The 19,371-nt window shown below is 36.8% G+C and overlaps 1 protein-coding gene across 1 annotated transcript in view; it reads right to left on the bottom strand.

Annotated features, from left to right (window-relative positions):
* Window positions 1–19,371, bottom strand: part of LOC115437385 (vasoactive intestinal polypeptide receptor 2-like) — a 103,964-nt gene that overhangs the window by 31,844 nt on the left and 52,749 nt on the right. The window contains exons 5-7 of the mRNA XM_030160612.1: window positions 18,140–18,237; window positions 13,634–13,766; window positions 8,337–8,487 (exon numbers count right to left, since the gene is read on the bottom strand). Coding sequence (XP_030016472.1) covers window positions 8,337–8,487; window positions 13,634–13,766; window positions 18,140–18,237 — 382 coding nt within the window. The remainder of the gene's footprint in view (window positions 1–8,336; window positions 8,488–13,633; window positions 13,767–18,139; window positions 18,238–19,371) is intronic.

Genomic DNA, 19,371 nt, shown 5'->3' with positions numbered 1-19,371 from the left:
CTTTTTTTTTTTTCCAGTGAAAATTAGGTATTTCCCTGTATTTATTTTACTGATCAGATACTTTAATCATCATGCTGAGATTACATATACATATTATACCAATCCTGAGTGACAAAGATGCTGAAGTCCTCATTCATGCTTTCATAACATCTCATTTGGACTATTGTAATGCTCTTCTCTCAGGATTACCCAAAAAAAGTTTCCAAGTCCTGCAGATGGTGCAAAATGCTGCAGCTCAGATTCTGACTGGAGCTGGGAAATATGATCATATTACCCCAGTGTTGGCCTCTCTTCACTGGCTTCCATGTCAGGTTCGTGCTGATTTTAAGGTGCTTTTATTGACTTATAAAATTTTAAATGGAGCGGCACCTTCTTCCTTAACGGAGCTGGTTAGACTGTATGCACCTTCTCGTGCCCTTTGCTCACAAGGATCTGGCCTCCTGACTGTGCCTAAAGTCAGGAAAAAGACTGTTGGTGAGCGAGCCTTTTCTTTCCGTGCGCCAACACTTTGGAACAGTCTTCCTCTGGACATAAGGCAGGCATGCTCTGTGGATGTTTTTAAAGCAAAGCTCAAGACCCACTTGTTTACTCTGTGTTATATGTCTTGATTTGTTTTTACTGTGTTAATGTTTTTAGTTTTCATGTTTTATTGTGATTAATTTTATATCTGTACAGCACTTTGATTGAAAGTGCTTTACAAATAAATTATTATTATTATTATTATTATTATTATTATTATTATTATTATTATTATTATTATACCAAAAACAGACAAAACTTGAGAAAAAGTGAGTTTTTCACTAAAATCTATCATTAATTGAACACAAAAAAAGTGTGTCCATCCACTGTCATTGATCCAGCTCCATGGGTTTGACTGGGGAATCAATGTTGTAGAAGATCACGGTGTTTCCATGGTAACTACGGAGCCTCTCAACGTCCAAATATGGTCATATCTGATGACCATGAAAAGATGAAGAACTGTATTTTACACCAATTATTGACATGGATTGATAGAAATAATGGATCAACAGGAATTAAACAGTTTACATCAGTACTGTTTGTTTATCTAAAATCAAGCAACAAAACAATTATATAAAAGAAAGTCAAACATTCGATAAGGAGTGGGATGAAGTTTAGTCTATAATCTCCTGCCTCCTTACCCCATCCTCCACCTACCCTAAATTCACATGTCAGATTCACTAAGCAACTCAAAAGTCCTCACATATCAGACTGAATTCTGACTGTGCACAAAACACAAAACTGCTGTACATCAGTAGATGGTTCTGGTCACCAGAGGCTGTTTGGGTCTTTATGGGTTAATATAATCATGAGAACATAATGAGGATATGCAGTATGATCACCAAATCTGTCTGTGGTTTTCCTTCCAGACTTCAGTCCATATGTGCAGCTGCTGAAAGGAGTGAAGGATGAGCTGAAAGAACCTAGTGGCGTCTCCAGTGTCAGAAAAGCTGTGTTCACTGACTTTATGCACCAAAGCATCAACACACACTCAGGGCCGGATCTATCAAAGGTTTGTGTGTATTAAAACGTGCAAACTCATTGCACACACAAAAAACTGTCTAAACTGATTTACTAACAGTGACACTAAGGGTTGTGTGTTTCAGAGGTGTAAAATAGTGTGTCTGCATCAGTTAGTACGTTTACCACATTGAATCTGAAATATGAGGCGTTTACACACAACTGTGTGTGTGCTGGGAGGAGAAAAAGAAAATATATTAATTTAACACACACAAAGTGATTTATCAAACCTGAAAGAAATTTAGCTGAGAGAAACTGAGTGTGTATTTAACAGGTGTCAAAAGGAGGAGCAGACGGGTTGGATGGGTAAGGACACACACGGAGGTGGAGAGGAGACAAAGAACTGAGGAAACCAGATGAACACGACGCATTTTACACCCTGTGGGAACATTTATGGAGTGACAGAAGAAAAAATAACAGAGACATATGCACCACCACCACCCACACACCCACAACACACACACACACACACACACACACACACACACACACCCCTTTAAAATGAAAAATAAATGCATGCATGAATGACTCATTTAATACCTTCTCTGACTAAACTCCTCCTGCGTTCCATTTCTTTGTGTCTGGTTCATTCAGTCACTGTTTCCATCAGCACTGGTTTATCCCACAGCACTTTTTACAGTGTATTGTCTGCAGTAGCACACACTAAACCATTCATTTAAATAAGGTGGTCTGCAAGACTTTACACCTGTTGTAATTTGCGCAAGCCATCTGAGTAAATCACCCACACACCGTGGTCACACCCCACACGCAAAATTCTAGATTGTGCAAACAAATTAGTCCAGGCAAACTGGGGTCTTAGTAGATCCGGTCCTATATGATCTATGTACTGCATATGAGGGGCAGCTGTGGCTCTGGTGGTAGAGCGGGTTGTCCAATAACCGAAGGGTTGGCGGTTCGAATCCCTCTCTGTCCTAGTCAGTCTGTTGTGTCCTTGGGCAAGACACTTCCCCCTCCCTGCCTCCCACACTGGTGTATGAATGTTTGGTGGTGGTGGGAGGGGCCGTAAGCGTAGATTGTCAGGACAGATGTAGTTTACCACCACCAGAGGGAGAATGTGAAAGCCAATGAAGAATGGGTCAATAACGTAAATACTGTCTAGAAAAGCACTATATAAATCCAATCCATTAGTAGTAGTATCCACACTAACTTTTGACGCGCCTTATGCCATTCTTTGACGCTGTTTGGTGTTATCTTGGATTTCATCGTATTCATACTCATGTTTGGGGACAAGCAGACCAGACTGGTCTGAATCCTACCACCTGCCACGTCCGAATGCTGATGCTCGACAGATGACCACAGGTGTCAGTATGACACAGTGCAGACACTTCCTCTGGACTGTGGAGGTGGAGAAGCTCATGTGAGCCTGGGAGTGTTATTGGAGATTTGAGGCTTAAAAGCTGCTTACAGAATACATATGCCTCATGAGGAAAAGCACAAGTAACACTGTGGTCAGAATGTGTGTGATACACTGGCTCTATATCTAATATGTGACATGAAGTGGAATTATATACAAGAGGAAACAGATGTCAGATGGTAGAAATTAAAGGTGAGAGGTTTTATTAACCCATAAAAATCCAAACAGCCACTGTCGACCAAAAGCATCTACTGACCTAACATGTTTAACACCTATTGATCCACTAATTCTATCAATACATGTCAGTAATTAGTCTAAAATACAGTTCATCGTCTTTTCATGGTCATCAGATATGACCCATTTAGACGTTCAGAGGCTCCATAGTTACCATGGAAACACCGTCATCTTCTACAACATTGATTCCCCAGTCAAACCCATGGAGTTGGATCAGTGACAGTGGATGGACACTCTGGGTTTAAGTTCAGTTCATGAGAGATTTTGCCCAAAAAGTCCCCTTTTCTTCAGTTTTCTCTGTGTCTGATATAATAAAACCCAACTTTTATCTGAGCTTTTATGAACATCTACATGATCAGAAAATTAAATATAGGAAAATAAATTATTTATACTGAAAGAAACACAAAATACAGAGTATAATATTATAATAAATGGTAATAAATCAACTAGGAATGCAGGAATGGATTGACAAAATCATTTGGAGACTACCACAGAAGAAGCACTGGGTCTTTAAGGGTTAATATGTTCAGATCTCAGGACATTTTTACCACGCATTGTTAGAAAACCATCCCAGTTACTTGTTTTGAACGGGTTATCAATGCTGTTTCACATTATGTTTCATAAATGTTTATTACTTTTCTATGATGGTGTAGTGTTGACAATTAAAACAGATCTTTTTCTGCCGTTTTGATTTAATGACCTTTGATTTTACACTGAGTTTTCATGAGCATCTAAATTAAGTATAGGAAATTAAATATAGGAAAATACATGATTTACACTGAAAAGTACAAAATACAGAGGATAATATTATAATGAATGGTGATAAATGACTTAAGAAATGTTAAATAGAGAGAAAACAGTCATTTGGGAACTGTCACAGAATTAGCACTGGGTCTTTTTGGGTAAATAATAATCAATAATGATGCCTCTCACATTTCATTTCTACATCCTGTCTTCAGTTCTGTTTTTGAAACTCATGCAATGAATGCTGCCTTCAGGTGCTGTCGGGAAGATGATCCTTCCCACTTGTGAATTCAAAATTATCAGTGTGTTGTGTTCAAGTGTTCTTGTTGTTGTAGTGAAATGAAAAATGGCTGACACAATTCATCATCACCTGTTACGCAGGTAAAACCATTTTGCACGTGTTAATTCATCTGCTACAGCATTTTTTTGTTCATTCATTTGTTCATCTTCTGAACTTAATCCTTGAGGGGGCGTAGGGACATTTATACACATTTATAGAGAGACAAACAGCCAGTCACTCTCACATTCACATCTATGGGCAGTTTAGCGCTAATCAATTAACCTATTAATGCATGTCTTTGGAAGCATATGCAAACTCCACTCCTCTCCACATTTCCCCATTCCCCAGTGGAAAATATGACATGAGGAGACGTTCATGTGCAATTTTTGAGTTCGTAAGTAGTATTTCCTATAATTTCCATAGCACATGAAGGCAGCACAAGGCTCTAGGTCTTTAACTGTCAGTGTTCTGTTCGCCAACAGACACAGTATAAAGTAGAAAACTGACTGCTGCTGGAAATGATGCTAATCGGAGGCAAAACAAAGTGTTAGAACAGCACTGGAAGGACCTCCACTAGCTATGTAACTAATTTCTTTTCTACTTAATAATAAAATTACAATTACTGAAATTTTAAAGGTAATACTAGGGTCATGGAAAATGCAGAGGAAAGCAGAGAAACAGCCTATTCCTCTAATCCAGCGGTTCCCAAACTTTTTAGCCTCATGACTCCATTTTAACATCACAAATTTGCGGCGACTCCAGACATTCAAACGGAGCCTTTTTTATTTTTATTTTTTTTTTGCTAAAATTAATTTGTTTTTGATAATGTGATAGTTTGCTTTACTATGTTGTAAATAAACATTAATGTTAGAGGACATTTAGTCTATATAATGTATATTATTGTGGACAGAGGCAGTAAATCCAGGTGTAGATTACTGCACAAAGGGTCAGGATATGTCCAGTCAGTCCAGCTGTGATTTACAAGGATTTATAATTAATACTGAACAAACAAGAACTGAAACTATGAATTATGAAAGAGCTGCAGCATCTGAAACTGACCACAATGAACATTTGACACAGAAACAGAACCACAGTGCTGCAGTTTCAGACTCAGTTTGTCTGTTATGGACTGGGATCGTCAACTCACCATATATTTTATTAGTACATTTGTTTTTGTTTTTTTTTATTCTTATCAATTACTAGAAATTTCAGGCAACCCCATTTGAATTCCAGGCGACCCCACATGGGGTCCTAACCCCAAAGTTGAAAAGCACTGCCCTAATCCCCTGTGTATGATCTAAACTAATACCATCTGACCTAAAGAGTCAGTCAGACAGTTCAATGTGAGCTTCTTCAGTTGGAAAAAAAACACTCTTCTTCTTCTTTAGCTAATTGCTAAAGATTCCAGTTCCTCAACTCCACTGACTGAGATAAGAGCCAAAAATGAATTGTAAGCAAATAATTCCTCTTCACATCTATAACCATGACATAACTACACACATTAATGTTAACACATGTATGTTGTGTCGCCTTCAGACTAATTAGCAAAAATACCAGTGACAAGTGGAAACTGTGGGCCGCCATGCACACAGACATGTTCCACTTACCTCTGTTACAAGCTGTTCACTTCAATTAACTAATAATTGGTGAAATAAAACAAAAACAGTTCTAAATAACTCATGCTTATGAAACTAAAAAAGAGATTAAAGGTAAAATATCTAACATTTCTTGCTTGTTGTTTATGTACTTTGCTTCTTTTCTGTGCTCACTGAACACCAGGAAGTTGCAGTGTTGAGTGAACGACTGGAAAAACAATGTGACGGAGAGAATTTAAATGTGTTTAGATTGTTATACAGTGGTTTTAAATCACAAATCAAACAAACTCACATCCTTGTACACCCTTAAGGCAAGATTTAGAGTGAATATAACCAATCATATGCTTCCTTCTGTTCAGGTCTGTCTGTGGTTTCTGTCTAATGCATTCTTCATGGATTCTCTGCTGCAAAATGAGACTAAAGCAGAGCTGTTCTGTTTTAACAGAAGCCCGGTGATACTTTTTATTGGTTAAACAAACAAACAAACAAACAAACAAACAAACAAACAAACAAATATCCCAAATACAGTCAAATAAAACTATAAATAGAACCAGTGGCTCTGTAGTTCACCAGCACGTTCTACCAAGAATCAATAACAACTTGAATTTATGAGGTTGTCAGGTTCTGTCTGTGCTGGAAGTGGGCGGTACTTTCACTGGAGGAGAACTCAACTAATTAATTGTGAGAACTCAACAGGAGCTCAGTCCAACTAGAACAGGGGCGTCAAACTCAAATGCACAGAGGACCAAAACTCAAAGCTGACTTTAGGTCACAGCCCAAACAGGATAAACATTTATTGAACAGACTAAACCTAAATGCTTTTTGAACATAAATATGAATAGAAACAGACAGGATACAACATTATTCCAAAAAAACTAAACTTAAACTTTAAATATATTTAAATATTTTGCTCTTCATAAAAATATCTCCTGTCAAAATTATATGAATTCAAAATATTAAAAAAAAAAATCAAAATATGAGCATGCTGCAAAAAAACCCTGAAAATATAAATAAAAATTGCACTTTACAGCAAAAGTTAAAATAACAACAAATAAAAACATTCAATTTTTTTTGCTTTTAGGCCATTGTGCCAGAGCTGGATGCTTGGCATCTTTTCTTGGCAAGAAGTTCATTTGGTTTGGTGTGAGGTTCTGAAGTTGGTTTGGTGTGAGGTTCTGAAGTTGGTTTGGTTTGGTGTGAGGTTCTGAAGGTGGTTTGGTGTGAGGTTCTGAAGTTGGTTTGGTGTGAGGTTCTGAAGTTGGTTTGGTGTGAGGTTCTGAAGTTGGTTTGGTTTGGTGTGAGGTTCTGAAGGTGGTTTGGTGTGAGGTTCTGAAGTTGGTTTGGTGTGAGGTTCTGAAGTTGGTTTGGTTTGGTGTGAGGTTCTGAAGTTGGTTTGGTATGAGGTTCTGAAGTTGGTTTGGTGTGAGGTTCTGAAGTTGGTTTGGTATGAGGTTCTGAAGTTGGTTTGGTGTGAGGTTCTGAAGTTGGTTTGGTGTGAGGTTCTGAAGTTGGTTTGGTTTGGTGTGAGGTTCTGAAGTTGGTTTGGTGTAAGGTTCTGAAGTTGGTTTGGTTTGGTGTGAGGTTCTGAAGTTGGTTTGGTTTTGGTGTGAGGTTCTGAAGGTGGTTTGGTGTGAGGTTCTGTGTTGTGGACATTGTCAGAGTGGACAGCAGCTGTTCATCATCAGGTGACTCCTGTGTGCAGGTTTGTTAAACCTCATCACTCAGAGCAGCTTCTCCCACAGCTGTGTGCTCCCAAACATGCAGACAGATATGAGTGGATGCTGGGCCAGATGTGGACCACAGGCCTAGAGTGTGACACATATGTACAAAAAGAAGAAGACTGAACTGTGGACAATGGTGACCTTTAGTTTGACCCTTCAAGGTCACTCAAGGTCAACGGTCATAGACCCAAATGAAAATCCAGATATGATTTCCTATCAGTGTTTGATAGTAACTATACTGGTATCTGTAACCATTTCCGTGTCATAAACCTTTCAAATATGACCCATTATAAATGAAGGCACATTTTGAATACATTTCTCAAAACTGGGAACAAACTTTGTAACTATTGTCCCAAGGAAGCCACTAAAATTTCAATGTAGTTTTGTCGGAGAAGATGTTAGAAGAAATTGTTAATGAAGACGACAACGACAAAGATGACGAAGACAAAGATGATAACAACAAAAACGACAAAGGCAAAGATGAGGACAAAGATGACGAAGAAAACGGACACAGTTCCAAGGAAGCTACTTATAAAATTTGAAACAAGTCCGCGCAGTAGTTTTGTCGGAGAAGATGTTTGAAGAAATTGCTAATGAAGACAACAAAGACGATGACAAAGACGTCGAAGATGATGGCAAAAATGATGTAGACAGTGGACACAGTTTCTTCCCAGTAGCTCCTGTCCTTTGGGCCTGTGAGCTAAAAACAAAAACCCAAGTACGTAAAGATCCCACTTAATGATTCCTACACGATGACATAATGCAAGGGCTCATCACCTTTCCAGAATGTGTGTGTAGCACGTGTGGTCGTTGTGTTGAATATGACTGTCCTGTAAATCATCACCTACCCCAGCCGATGAACAGGTAGACGATGAAGTGGCGATTCTCTGAGAAGATGACCACCAGCAGAGTGTGGAGGTACAGACCCTCCACCAGCAGCCAGAAGAAGTTAGCCATGATGAAGTACTGGAAAAACACCAGGCTGGCTTTACAACCCACCTGCACACACACACAAACACACGCACACACACACACACACACACACACACACACACACACACACACACACACACACACACACACACGGAAAAAAAGACAGTAGAAAAGAACCTAAAGGTCACATATCAGAACTAAGGTATAGATTTTTGTCATCTAAGCTGTGAATGTTAAATGTCACAAACCTATCAGCATACAAATGAAGCACATTAACCTTTGAACTGAACCCTGTTTGTTCTTTTGTTTGTCCTTACAGCCCACTGCACCCAACACATCCTTCAGGGTTAATCAGGTCTTTATGCTAAATGCTAATTACTCTGATATGCAGGTATATACTGTAGTTTTCAACCAGGTCACAGGTGTCAAACATGCGGCCCAGGGGCCAAATCTGGCCCGCCAAAGGCTCCAGTCCGGCCCTGGGGATGAATTTATGAAATGCAAAAATAACACTGAAGATATTAAACAATCCTTTTAGTTCAGGTTCCACATTCAGACCAGTTCAATCTGCAGTGGGCAGGATTCAGTCAAATACTATCAGAAGAACAGAGAAATAATGACAACTGACAATTTTTCTCTTTGTAAATGTAAATATTTTCACTTATTTACACTAAAACAAAGTATAATTTTACAAAAAATGTGAATAACCTGAACAAATACGAACAACCTGAAATGTCTAAAGAGAATTAAGTGCAATTTGAATAATATTCTGCCTGATATTAAATGTTTTGTGTGTTTGTAGTGATCTGTACGTTATAATGTACATATGTAAATGATAAACAGAGGCAGAATAGTGTTGTTTGAAATTACACAGATTTTTTCAGTTCATGTTATTTACATTGATGGAAAGGATAGTTTGTAGATATTAAATATATATATAATATATATTATATAATATATATAAATAATAAAAAAATAATAAATAATATATATTAAATAAATAAATAAATAAATAAATAATATATATTAAATATTTTCATTGTTTAATTTGACTTTTTCACTCTAAAACACAGAGAAAACCGAGCCTTCGCTGCAGCGCCCCACCCCCCCCCCCCCCCCCCCCCCCCCCCCCCCCCCCCCCCCCCCCCCCCCCCCCCACCCCCCCCCCCCCCCAGGAACTTCACTCAACAGAACATCAGGAACTCAGACTCAAAATAAAACTTTAAATCATTGCTGAAAAGTCACCTGTTCAAACTGGCATTTTCTTCAGCCTCTTTCTTTCTCTGTTCTTTTTGTTTGATTGTTTGTGAAGTGTCTTTGAGTGTCCAAAAAAGCGTTATATAAGTATTATTATTATTATTATTATTATTATTATTATTATTATTATTATCATTATTATTATTATTATTATTATTATTATTATTATTATTATTATTATTATTATTATTATTATTATTATTATTATTATCATAGTTTGGAGTTGACCTTATTTCTATATTATTCTGTTCTTATTTGACTGGTCCGGTCCACTGCAGATCAGATTGAGCTGAATGTGGAACTGACCTTACATGAGTCTGATCCAGGGGATCAGTGAGTTCCTCTGGAGGATTTGCTTTAATGTAAAGATCACATCGGTGAGTCCAGACGAGCGTAAAGGTCAGAGCGTCCTGCAATTATACCAGACACGTTTACAGTCATTTACGGAGCTGTTGCTAAATAACACTGTCAAACATGGTTCAGTTCATTTTTACAGGCTTTGCTTCCTAAATTATTCTGTTTCAAAGCTTTAAATTCTTTTTCGTGGAGCTCTCTTTGAAAAGTAAAAGAGAAAAAAAGTGTTTCAGGGAAAATAAAAAAGAGTGAGAAAGAACTGCACTATGTTTTCTAGTTTAATTCGACAATGTAGATTAATTTTAACCAAAATAAAAATCACATATAAATGCTAAATTATTCACAATTAACATAATTTTATGAAATCTGAAACTAAAATGAGACTTGTTCAATGCCAAACAATGACACACTGCAGTTCCAAGACTGTCCAAGGTCTGTCCAAACTCATCATTTACTGTAAGAATTGGAATTTATTTAATAATTTGAATCATGTTTTCACAAGGACTCACTCTTACCAAGTTATTTCAAACTCTTCCACAGTTTGTTAAAGCTTTGTCTGACATTTGGTTGCCTTTCATTACTGGTTCTCATCCATGATCACATTTCTGTTTGTTTTTCACTAAACATCGCGGTCTCTTTGTCAGTTCAACATGCACACATAGTTTCTCTGTATTTATTAAAGTAATATGTTTCTATTCCACTTACTGTCATTTACCTTTTATTCCAACTTCCCACACAAAATAATACAACATATTATGGGACTTATTGTCAGTGTTCCAGCTCTTGTATTCATTATTCATCGAACCAGACAACAGTTCACAGTAAATACCTCCATGTCAAATACAAATCAATGCCATGTACAATTATATTGTATATATATTTAAATAGTATGTATTTGTGTAAAAAAAAAAAAGAGTAATATAAATATGACATTCTCTTTTATATTTCTTGAAAGTTTCTGCTTGTTTTGTTGCACTTTGTTTGTATTTTTGCTGCTGTTAACACTGCAACTTCCCCATAAAAGGATCAATAAAGTTATTGCTTATCTTATTCACAGATTAAAATGTGGTAGAAATGCAATTTATGCTCTAAATGTTTACGCTGCTGCAAAAAGCATCAAACTGCAAACTGTCAAATGTGGATCCTTCACACATGGGTGATTCCATTAAACTGGGTTTATCTTTTTAGACCCAATAATAAAAGACAAATGTAGACATATTTCCCCCCAGGATGGACCTAATGATGAACTCACAAAAATGCAAAAAAAAAACAAAAAAACTAGCCTCTTGCTCTGAACCATCCCAAAATAAACAAATTTTAAATAAAATATTGGGGCCAAAAATAGGACCAAAACTGGGACATGAACAGCTCCCCAGGTGTCAGTGCATTAGACCTGAAAACATGGCTGTAAATGCTCTTATTACCACTAGAAATAAAGACACTGGGTTAAATTTGTTGATCCTAGTGGTTTTTATAATCAACACGTGGGTTTTTCACGAATCTCAGTCTCATTCTAGGTTTTGTGTGTAACCCATTCGTGTCCACTTGCATTACATGCAGAACCTGCCCATTTAAACACATATAAATTGTGAGGGATTTTGCAACAGCGGCCATTTTTGTGAAACACTCTGCCTTGCATAATTAGTTCAATTCCCAAAATGTACCTGTGAGAGAATAAAGAGATATTAAAAAAAAATAGTAGTCCGTAATTTTTGTGTCCTTTTGACTGTGTTACATACAGTATATTGTATATTGTATTGTATTGTATTGTATGCATTGTATTAAAAATATTGCAAAATAACAAAAATGTGTTTTATCTGAAAAATAGTTCCTTTTTTATCTCAGTAAATGTTTCTTTTTAAAACAGACCCAAAGTGCTTCCAAACTTGCTTCATAACACTAGTCTACATCTGGTTTGAATTTTTAGCCCCATGTCCTGTTTTTAGGACCAGTTTCATAGAATCCCCCAGGTGTCAGTGCATTAGATCTGAAAACATGGCTGTAACTGGTCTTATACACCACTAGAAATAAAGACACTGTGATAAATTTGTCGATCCTAGTGATTTTTCTAATCCAGACATACAGGTTTTTTTATGAATTGGCAGTCTCATTCCAGGTTTCGTGTGTAACCCATTGTGTCCACTCGTGTTACATGTGGAACCTGCCCAGTTAAACGGATATAAATTGTGAGTGATTTTGCAGCAGCGGTCATTTTTGTGAAACACTCTGCCTTGCATGTTTCCTTCCATTCCCAAAATGTACCTGTGAGAGAATAAAAAGATATTAGAAAAAATAGCATTGTATAATTTTCATTTCCTTTTTACTGTGTTACTTGAGGATTTTTATAAGCATGAGTGTTCTATCTGAAAAATAGTTTCTTTTATCTCAGGAAATATTTATTTTTAAAATAGACCCAAAGTGTTTCCAAACTTGCTTCATAACATTAGTCTACATCTGGTCTGAATTTTAGCCCATCTGTCCTGCTTTTAAAAGGCTCATATTTATCTAAACCCACTTTTCTTAGTCTGTGCTTCATTTCTTTGTGTATTTGGACTCTAATAGTTCATACAGTTTAAATTTGAACCCTCCAGCTGTTGCAAAACTATCTTTATATTCATTCCTGCAAAAATCAAGTGTATTTCTACAACCTGTTTTAATTCCTTCTAAATTTGTTACGTTTTATAACTAGTTCCTTCACAACATTTGCACATATCAGGTCCAGACTTCAGATGAATATTTCTCCAGTTCGACAGAATAGTTTGTCAGCATCAGCAGTTGGAGTAAAAACTGAAATATGTCCAAACTTGGAGCCTATTACCTAAAATGTTCAGTTGTTGGTTGTATTAACGAACACAAGTGGTTGAATGAGACAGAGCAGCACAGCCAACAACCTGGAGGGGGCGGGCCTGAGGTGTCTCATTTGCATTTAAAGGGCCAGCGCTGAAAACCACCTTTGTGGTGTCATTAGTCAGAAATAGTGTTGCAGATGGACCTGTGGAGTTGAATGAATGAAGAATTCAGAGCCAAGCAGAGCATTTATAGTTGATGGAGACCACAGGGACATGAGAGAAAAGGAAGAATTCCATTGAAAAAAGCTAAACCTCACTCCTTTAAGTACCAGTTTCACTGAAGCACCCACATCCCTTCAGTGCAAATCCACACAAATTCAGACAATTCTGGCTATGAATAATGTTTTAGCAGAACGTTATGATGCCACAGTCATCCTTTGACCTTTTGGATATAAAATGTCATCATTCTGTCTTATTGCACATTCATGTGGAAACTGTCTCATAATTAGCTGATGAAGTTTTTAAAAATGTCCAAGAATGAGTTCTGTTAGGTCACAGTATGTTGACCTTTGACCCCTTATTCCCATCCCTCAGTCTATGTGATCATTTGCTCCTGACAGAATAATACTCCCTCCAGCCACAAAGGCATGAAAACCATTAAAAAATCTAATTCAGCTGAAACCTAATAGTGATTTTATTAGATACTAACTGCAAAGAGCTAAGGAACTGGGAAATGCCTTCATTCTATAGCACCGTGCTGTTAATACATGATTTTACCCTGAGGGCTCAGTGGGGACAGGAAGTGAGCTCACCAGTGACGGCTGGTTGGAGCACTGGGAGGTTCGGTTGAACAGGATGTCGTCTTTCACCAACACGGCCACGGCTCTCAGGATGAAGGAGAAGAAGAGGTTGAGGTGGATGTAGTTCCTGGTGCAGTGGAGCTTCCTGTAAATATGGAGCAAAAACATGAGGGCAGTCCAGTATGTGTTCCACCTACAACATCTGACAGGAGGTTTTCTTTTTAGTGCCATATACTCTGATGCCATTTCTAGTTTCTGGTCAAAGGTCCTTTTTTCAGACTTCACCCATAAACACCCAGTTCTGCTTCTGTGGCTGTTCCCAAAGGAATTTTTCTACATTTTTAACCTTTCCTAAGTGATTTATCAGCATTTACTCTAACATTATGTTCTGTATTTGGCATTTTTCAGTGAAAATCCAGTATTTTCCTATATTTAATTTATTGATCATGTAAGTAAGTAAGTAAGTAAGTAAATTTTATTTATAGAGGACTTTTCACAGACAGAGTCACAAAGTGCTTTATCAATTCAAATCAGAATCAAATTAAGTTTACAGAGACCCAACAGAATCCTTCAGGAGCAAACACTTGTGATTGGTGACAGTGGCGAGGAAAAACTTCCCTTTAACGGGCAGAAACCTTGAGCAGACCCAGACTCCTGAAGGATGGACGTCTGCCTTGACCAGTTGGGGTTAAAGAGAGAGAGTAAAGGAGGAGAAAAGAGAGAGCGATAGAGATATAGAGAGACTGGCACATGTACATGTAGATGTTCATTAACCCATAAAGACCCAAACTACCACTGCTGACCAAAATCATGTACCAATATAAAATGTTCAAAAACTTCTGATGCATTAATTCTATTAATACATGTAAATAATTGGTGTAAAATACAGTTCTTCATCTTTTCATGGTCATATAGATATGACCATATTTGGACGTTCACAGGCTCCGTAGTTACCGTGGAAACACCGTCATCTTCTACAACATTGATTCACCAGTCAAACCCATGGAGTTGGATCAGTGACAGTGGATGGACACATTGGGTTTATGATCAGTTAATGAGAGATTTTGCAGAAAAAATTATATTTTTCTTCATTTTTCTCTGTTTTGGATGTGATGACAATTAACTTTAATCTGAGCTTTTATGAACATCTACATGATCAGTGAATTAAATATGGGAAAATGCATGATTTTTATAGAAGACACACAAAACACAGAGAATAATATTATAACAAGAATAGCACTTGGGGGCACAGACCTCCGCCAAGACAGATCAGTGCCCCCCTCCCCCCAATCACCACCAAAATTTAATCATTTCTTCCTTGTGCCAGTATCAACATTTACTGAAAATTTCATGAAAATCCGTCCATAACTTTTTGACTTATCTTGCTAACAAACAAACAGACAAACAAACAAACAGACAAACAAACCAACAAACAAAGCAAAGCAAAGCAAAGCGATCACAGTGCCTCCTGGTGGAGGTCATAAATGGTGATAAACCACTTAAGAAAAGGTTCGAGAGAAAAATTCATTCTGGAACTACCAAAAAAGCAACACTGGGTTTTCGTGGGTTAAACCTTTTTAACTTTCTCTTTATTGAATTAAAATAGCTGTGAGGCCAGAGCAGCTTGTGGATTGTATATTAATCAAATATGTTAAATTATTATATTTCGCTATTGAGGTATTCATGATTTTACACAGGTGTAGTAACCGACAGTCATCCTGTTACCATGGTAATTCAATTTCACATCTGCTTATCCGTGCTGTTTTGAAGCATTATTTTGCTCCTCGATGTTATCAGTTCTGTGGTTATTTTTCATCTCATGAAATAATAGACATGTGGTTGTGATTGTTAACATCTGTGATTTACACTATGACGGCAAGAAACTGAATGGAATCAACGTGAGAACCAACAGCATCTTTCTTTCTTTTCTGCTTTCACAAAAACACTGACATCTTTAGTACAGATGGAAATGAGCACTGCTGCTACAACCGACATATTTACAGCTGCAATTGTTGCAGATGTTCATTAATATGCACTGCCCCTAATGAATAAATAAATAAATAATAAGAAATAACTTATGTGCTGATTAACCAAGGTCACTGGGTCTGTTTTAGTTTACTCTGGTGTCAGATTCTGCTGCATCAGTCATATTGTGCATATTAGGCCCTTTTCCACCAAAATACCGGGAACTTTTATTACCAGGAACTTATTTACCTGGCTAAAATATTGTAAAGTGTTGTTTGTGTGCTTAGTTTGATTTTCTTCACTGTGCATTGGAATGCAAACAACACCCTGAGATCCATGGACATATAAGACTCAACACTTTCACTGATCATTAGACCATGAAAGAAAGAAATAGATAATGGCAGGAGCCATGGTTGTTGTCACTGATGAGAAACACTGTGTGAAATATAAATATAAATTACAGCCATCGGTGAAAAAGAAACACAAAGTGAGTGTTAAATTATAATTATGGAGCTGAGCTGTAATGTCACCTCTCTGGACAGATTTGTTTATCTGCTGTATATATAACAATATTTAATAATGAAACCCAAAAAAAAGCCAATCAACATAATTTAAATCAAAGAACTGAATATATGAAGGCTGCCACACAAACACAGTCATATTGTCGGCAATTACTGATAAAACTGAGAGATGAAAATGTGACTAATTGCTGGCGCCCGTTCATTTAAAACCCAATTAATCCAGCAAGTTTTCATCAGACTGCTGGCAAAAAGCACACAAACAGGAGGAAAGCTGACACCCCCCCCGCCCAAAAAAAAAAAAAAAAACCTGGGCATGAAATGAACACAAGCTAGCTGTTTTGCGTCACTGCTATTCATCATTTCTCAAATTCTCCTTTTGTTTTCAGCCATGAAAACAGTGTTCATCCAAACTGGATTACTGCGGTTTTAACCCATGTTGTAATACTTCATAATTAGCATTTTCATTCAGCTGGTCGGCTTATGATAGAAATTTCAAACCAGGGACAGTGAATACTACATTTAAAGAGTGGGCAAATAAGGGTCTAAATATATTTAAGGCTTTTATCAAAAAAGGGGAAATTATTAACTTTCAAAACTTACAACAGGACTTTGACTTCGAACATGGTGACTTCTTTATGTACTTTCAGATCAGAGACCGTTATCATAAAGAGATCAGACCAGACCCCCAGGTGAAATAAACCAGATGACTGAAACTGTGGCTAAAGCGTATGAGAACGAAGGAGGAAAAGTGAGATCCAAACTGTATCAGGGGTTGGTGTCTGACAGGAAAACTTCAACTCTGTATTAGAGATAAATGGAAAAAGAACTGTTGGCAGAATCAAGTGATGACACATGGAATGAAACATGTGAAACTCAAGTGACTACAGCTAATTCCAGAAACTGGAAAATATTCTGTTGGAAAAACATAATGAATTTTTTTTTTCTACCACCACAGATCCAAAAGGCTTCAGTATCTTTCACTCAGTCCTGTTGGAGGGTGTGTGGTGAACAGGATGTGGGTCATGCTCATGTTTTTAGACAGTGCACAAAATTATCCCAATATTGGAAAAATATCAGTGAAGAATATGGAAAAATACTGGGATACGAACTACCAAGGACATGTTCTGTGTTCTATTTGGTCATTTAACAGGAAAAGAAGAACCAAGTAAGGATGAATATGTCATTAAAATCCTCTTGGCATCATCTAAAAAAGACATCACATGAAAATGGTGCAAAAAGGACCCCCCCTAGAGGACCCCCCCACCCTAAATAACTGGAGAGACATTGTGGAAGTAATTCATACCATGGACAGACTTATGTATATCATAAGACGACAGCAAGAAACTTGTGAAGATCGATGGAAAAAATGGACAATATACAGGACGGCAACTGACACTACGTTCTAATTGTTTGTGTTGTAAAATTTCTAAAATGTAACAATAAAATCTAAGTTAACCCATAAAGACCCAGTGCTACTTTAGTGTCAGTTCCCAAATGAAATTTTCTCTATATCTAACCTTTCTTAAGTGATTTATCACCATTTATTATCATATTATCCATTGTATTAAGCATTTTATCAGTATGACTCATGGATTTTCCCGTATTTAATTCACTGATCATGTAGATGTTTATAAAAGCTCAGATTAATGTTGAGGGTTATTATATCAAAAACAGAGAAAACTGCAGAAAAAGGGACTTTTTCAGTCAAATATATAGTTAACTGAACAAAAACCAAGTGTCTCCATCCACTGTCATCGATCAAACTCCATGGGTTTTACTGGTGAACATTACATTGTTGAAGATGACGGTGTTTCCACATTCACTATGGAGTCTCTGAACATCCAAAAGGGTCATATCTGATGACGATGAAAACACGTCACTGTATTTTACACCAGTTATTTACATGTATTTATAAAATTAGTGGATCAACAGGTATTAAAGAGTTTAGAACAGTAGATGGTTTTGGCTGGTGATAAATGTTTGGGTCTTTATGGGTTAAAAAAAAAAAAAGATAATTATCATTTTCTCTCACCGGAACAGGCAGAGGATGGCGCTTCCTGTGGTGAGGGCGATCAGAGACAGACTGTGGCCCAGAGTGTACAAGGCCTGCACAACCACGTAGAAGACCAGCTGCAGAGGAAACACAGACAGACAGAAAGCTGATAAAAGACAACACAAACACACTGCAGCCTCAAATCCATACTCTGTATATCCTACTAATATCTAATTACATTTTTTTTCCCTGAGAAATGAGGTTATACCATGTGTGAATAATTGATATTTTCTTCAGGATGCAAAACCAAACTGTTAGTGGCAGGTTGACAGGTTTATTATTCTAGATTTTTCTTTTTTTTTTTTTTTTTTTTTTTTTTTTTTTTTTTTTTGGTTTCTGTTGGATTTTCTTCCCATTTTGTTTTATTGTGGCCACACCCCCTTTTGGGATCTAATGAGGCTGATTGGCTCACACCTGTTTGGCCGCATAGAGCAGAGCAGGACTGTGCTGAACAGAAGTGAGATGAGCAGAGAGAACATGTGAGTTTGATTTGTTTGACACATTATTTTGAACAAGTATCAAGCTTGATAGTCATGTGGAATGTTTTGTTTTTTTTGTCAAAGTGCAGTTTGGTTCACATACCTCTGACTATTCACTGGATGAGTGAGGAGTTTGCACCCTCGGTAGGCGGAGCAAGGTATGTGGGAATTAACTGCCCTTATGCAAAGAAAATATATTTCTCTATATATTGACTGTCAATATATTACTGACTGAAAAATATATTACTGTATAATATATATTTATATTTAAAATATACAGAATAATATATTGTGTCAATATATTTTGTATTATATTACAATATATTGGAAAATACATAAGGAATTGCCGCTTTCCATATATTGAAACATATATGACAATATATTTACTTATATATGTAAATATATGTCATTATATATTTAGTAATACACTTCATAATGTATGTATGCATATATACATACATATACTGTCTAGTGTATTACTAAATATATGTATTTATATATTTAGTAAAACACTTCAAAAAATATGCATGTATATATGTACATCTTTTTCATCCTATGTTGCCAAAATGACTAAGAAGGCATCTTTTATCAGCTAACACTTTTTTCATGTATATCACGATGCATATTTTCATGAAATATGTTATTATGCATACCAAGTAATGTAAGTGTTGATAAATATCTGCTTTATGTAAACTTGTCAATGGAAAGAAATTGAGTTTCAATAAAAATATA

The sequence above is a fragment of the Sphaeramia orbicularis genome, chromosome 17 (genome assembly GCF_902148855.1).
Source record: "Sphaeramia orbicularis chromosome 17, fSphaOr1.1, whole genome shotgun sequence".
Lineage (NCBI taxonomy): Eukaryota > Metazoa > Chordata > Actinopteri > Kurtiformes > Apogonidae > Sphaeramia > Sphaeramia orbicularis.
The sequence above is the reverse complement of the archived record's forward strand: the minus strand, read 5'-3'. Positions and strand labels throughout refer to the sequence as shown.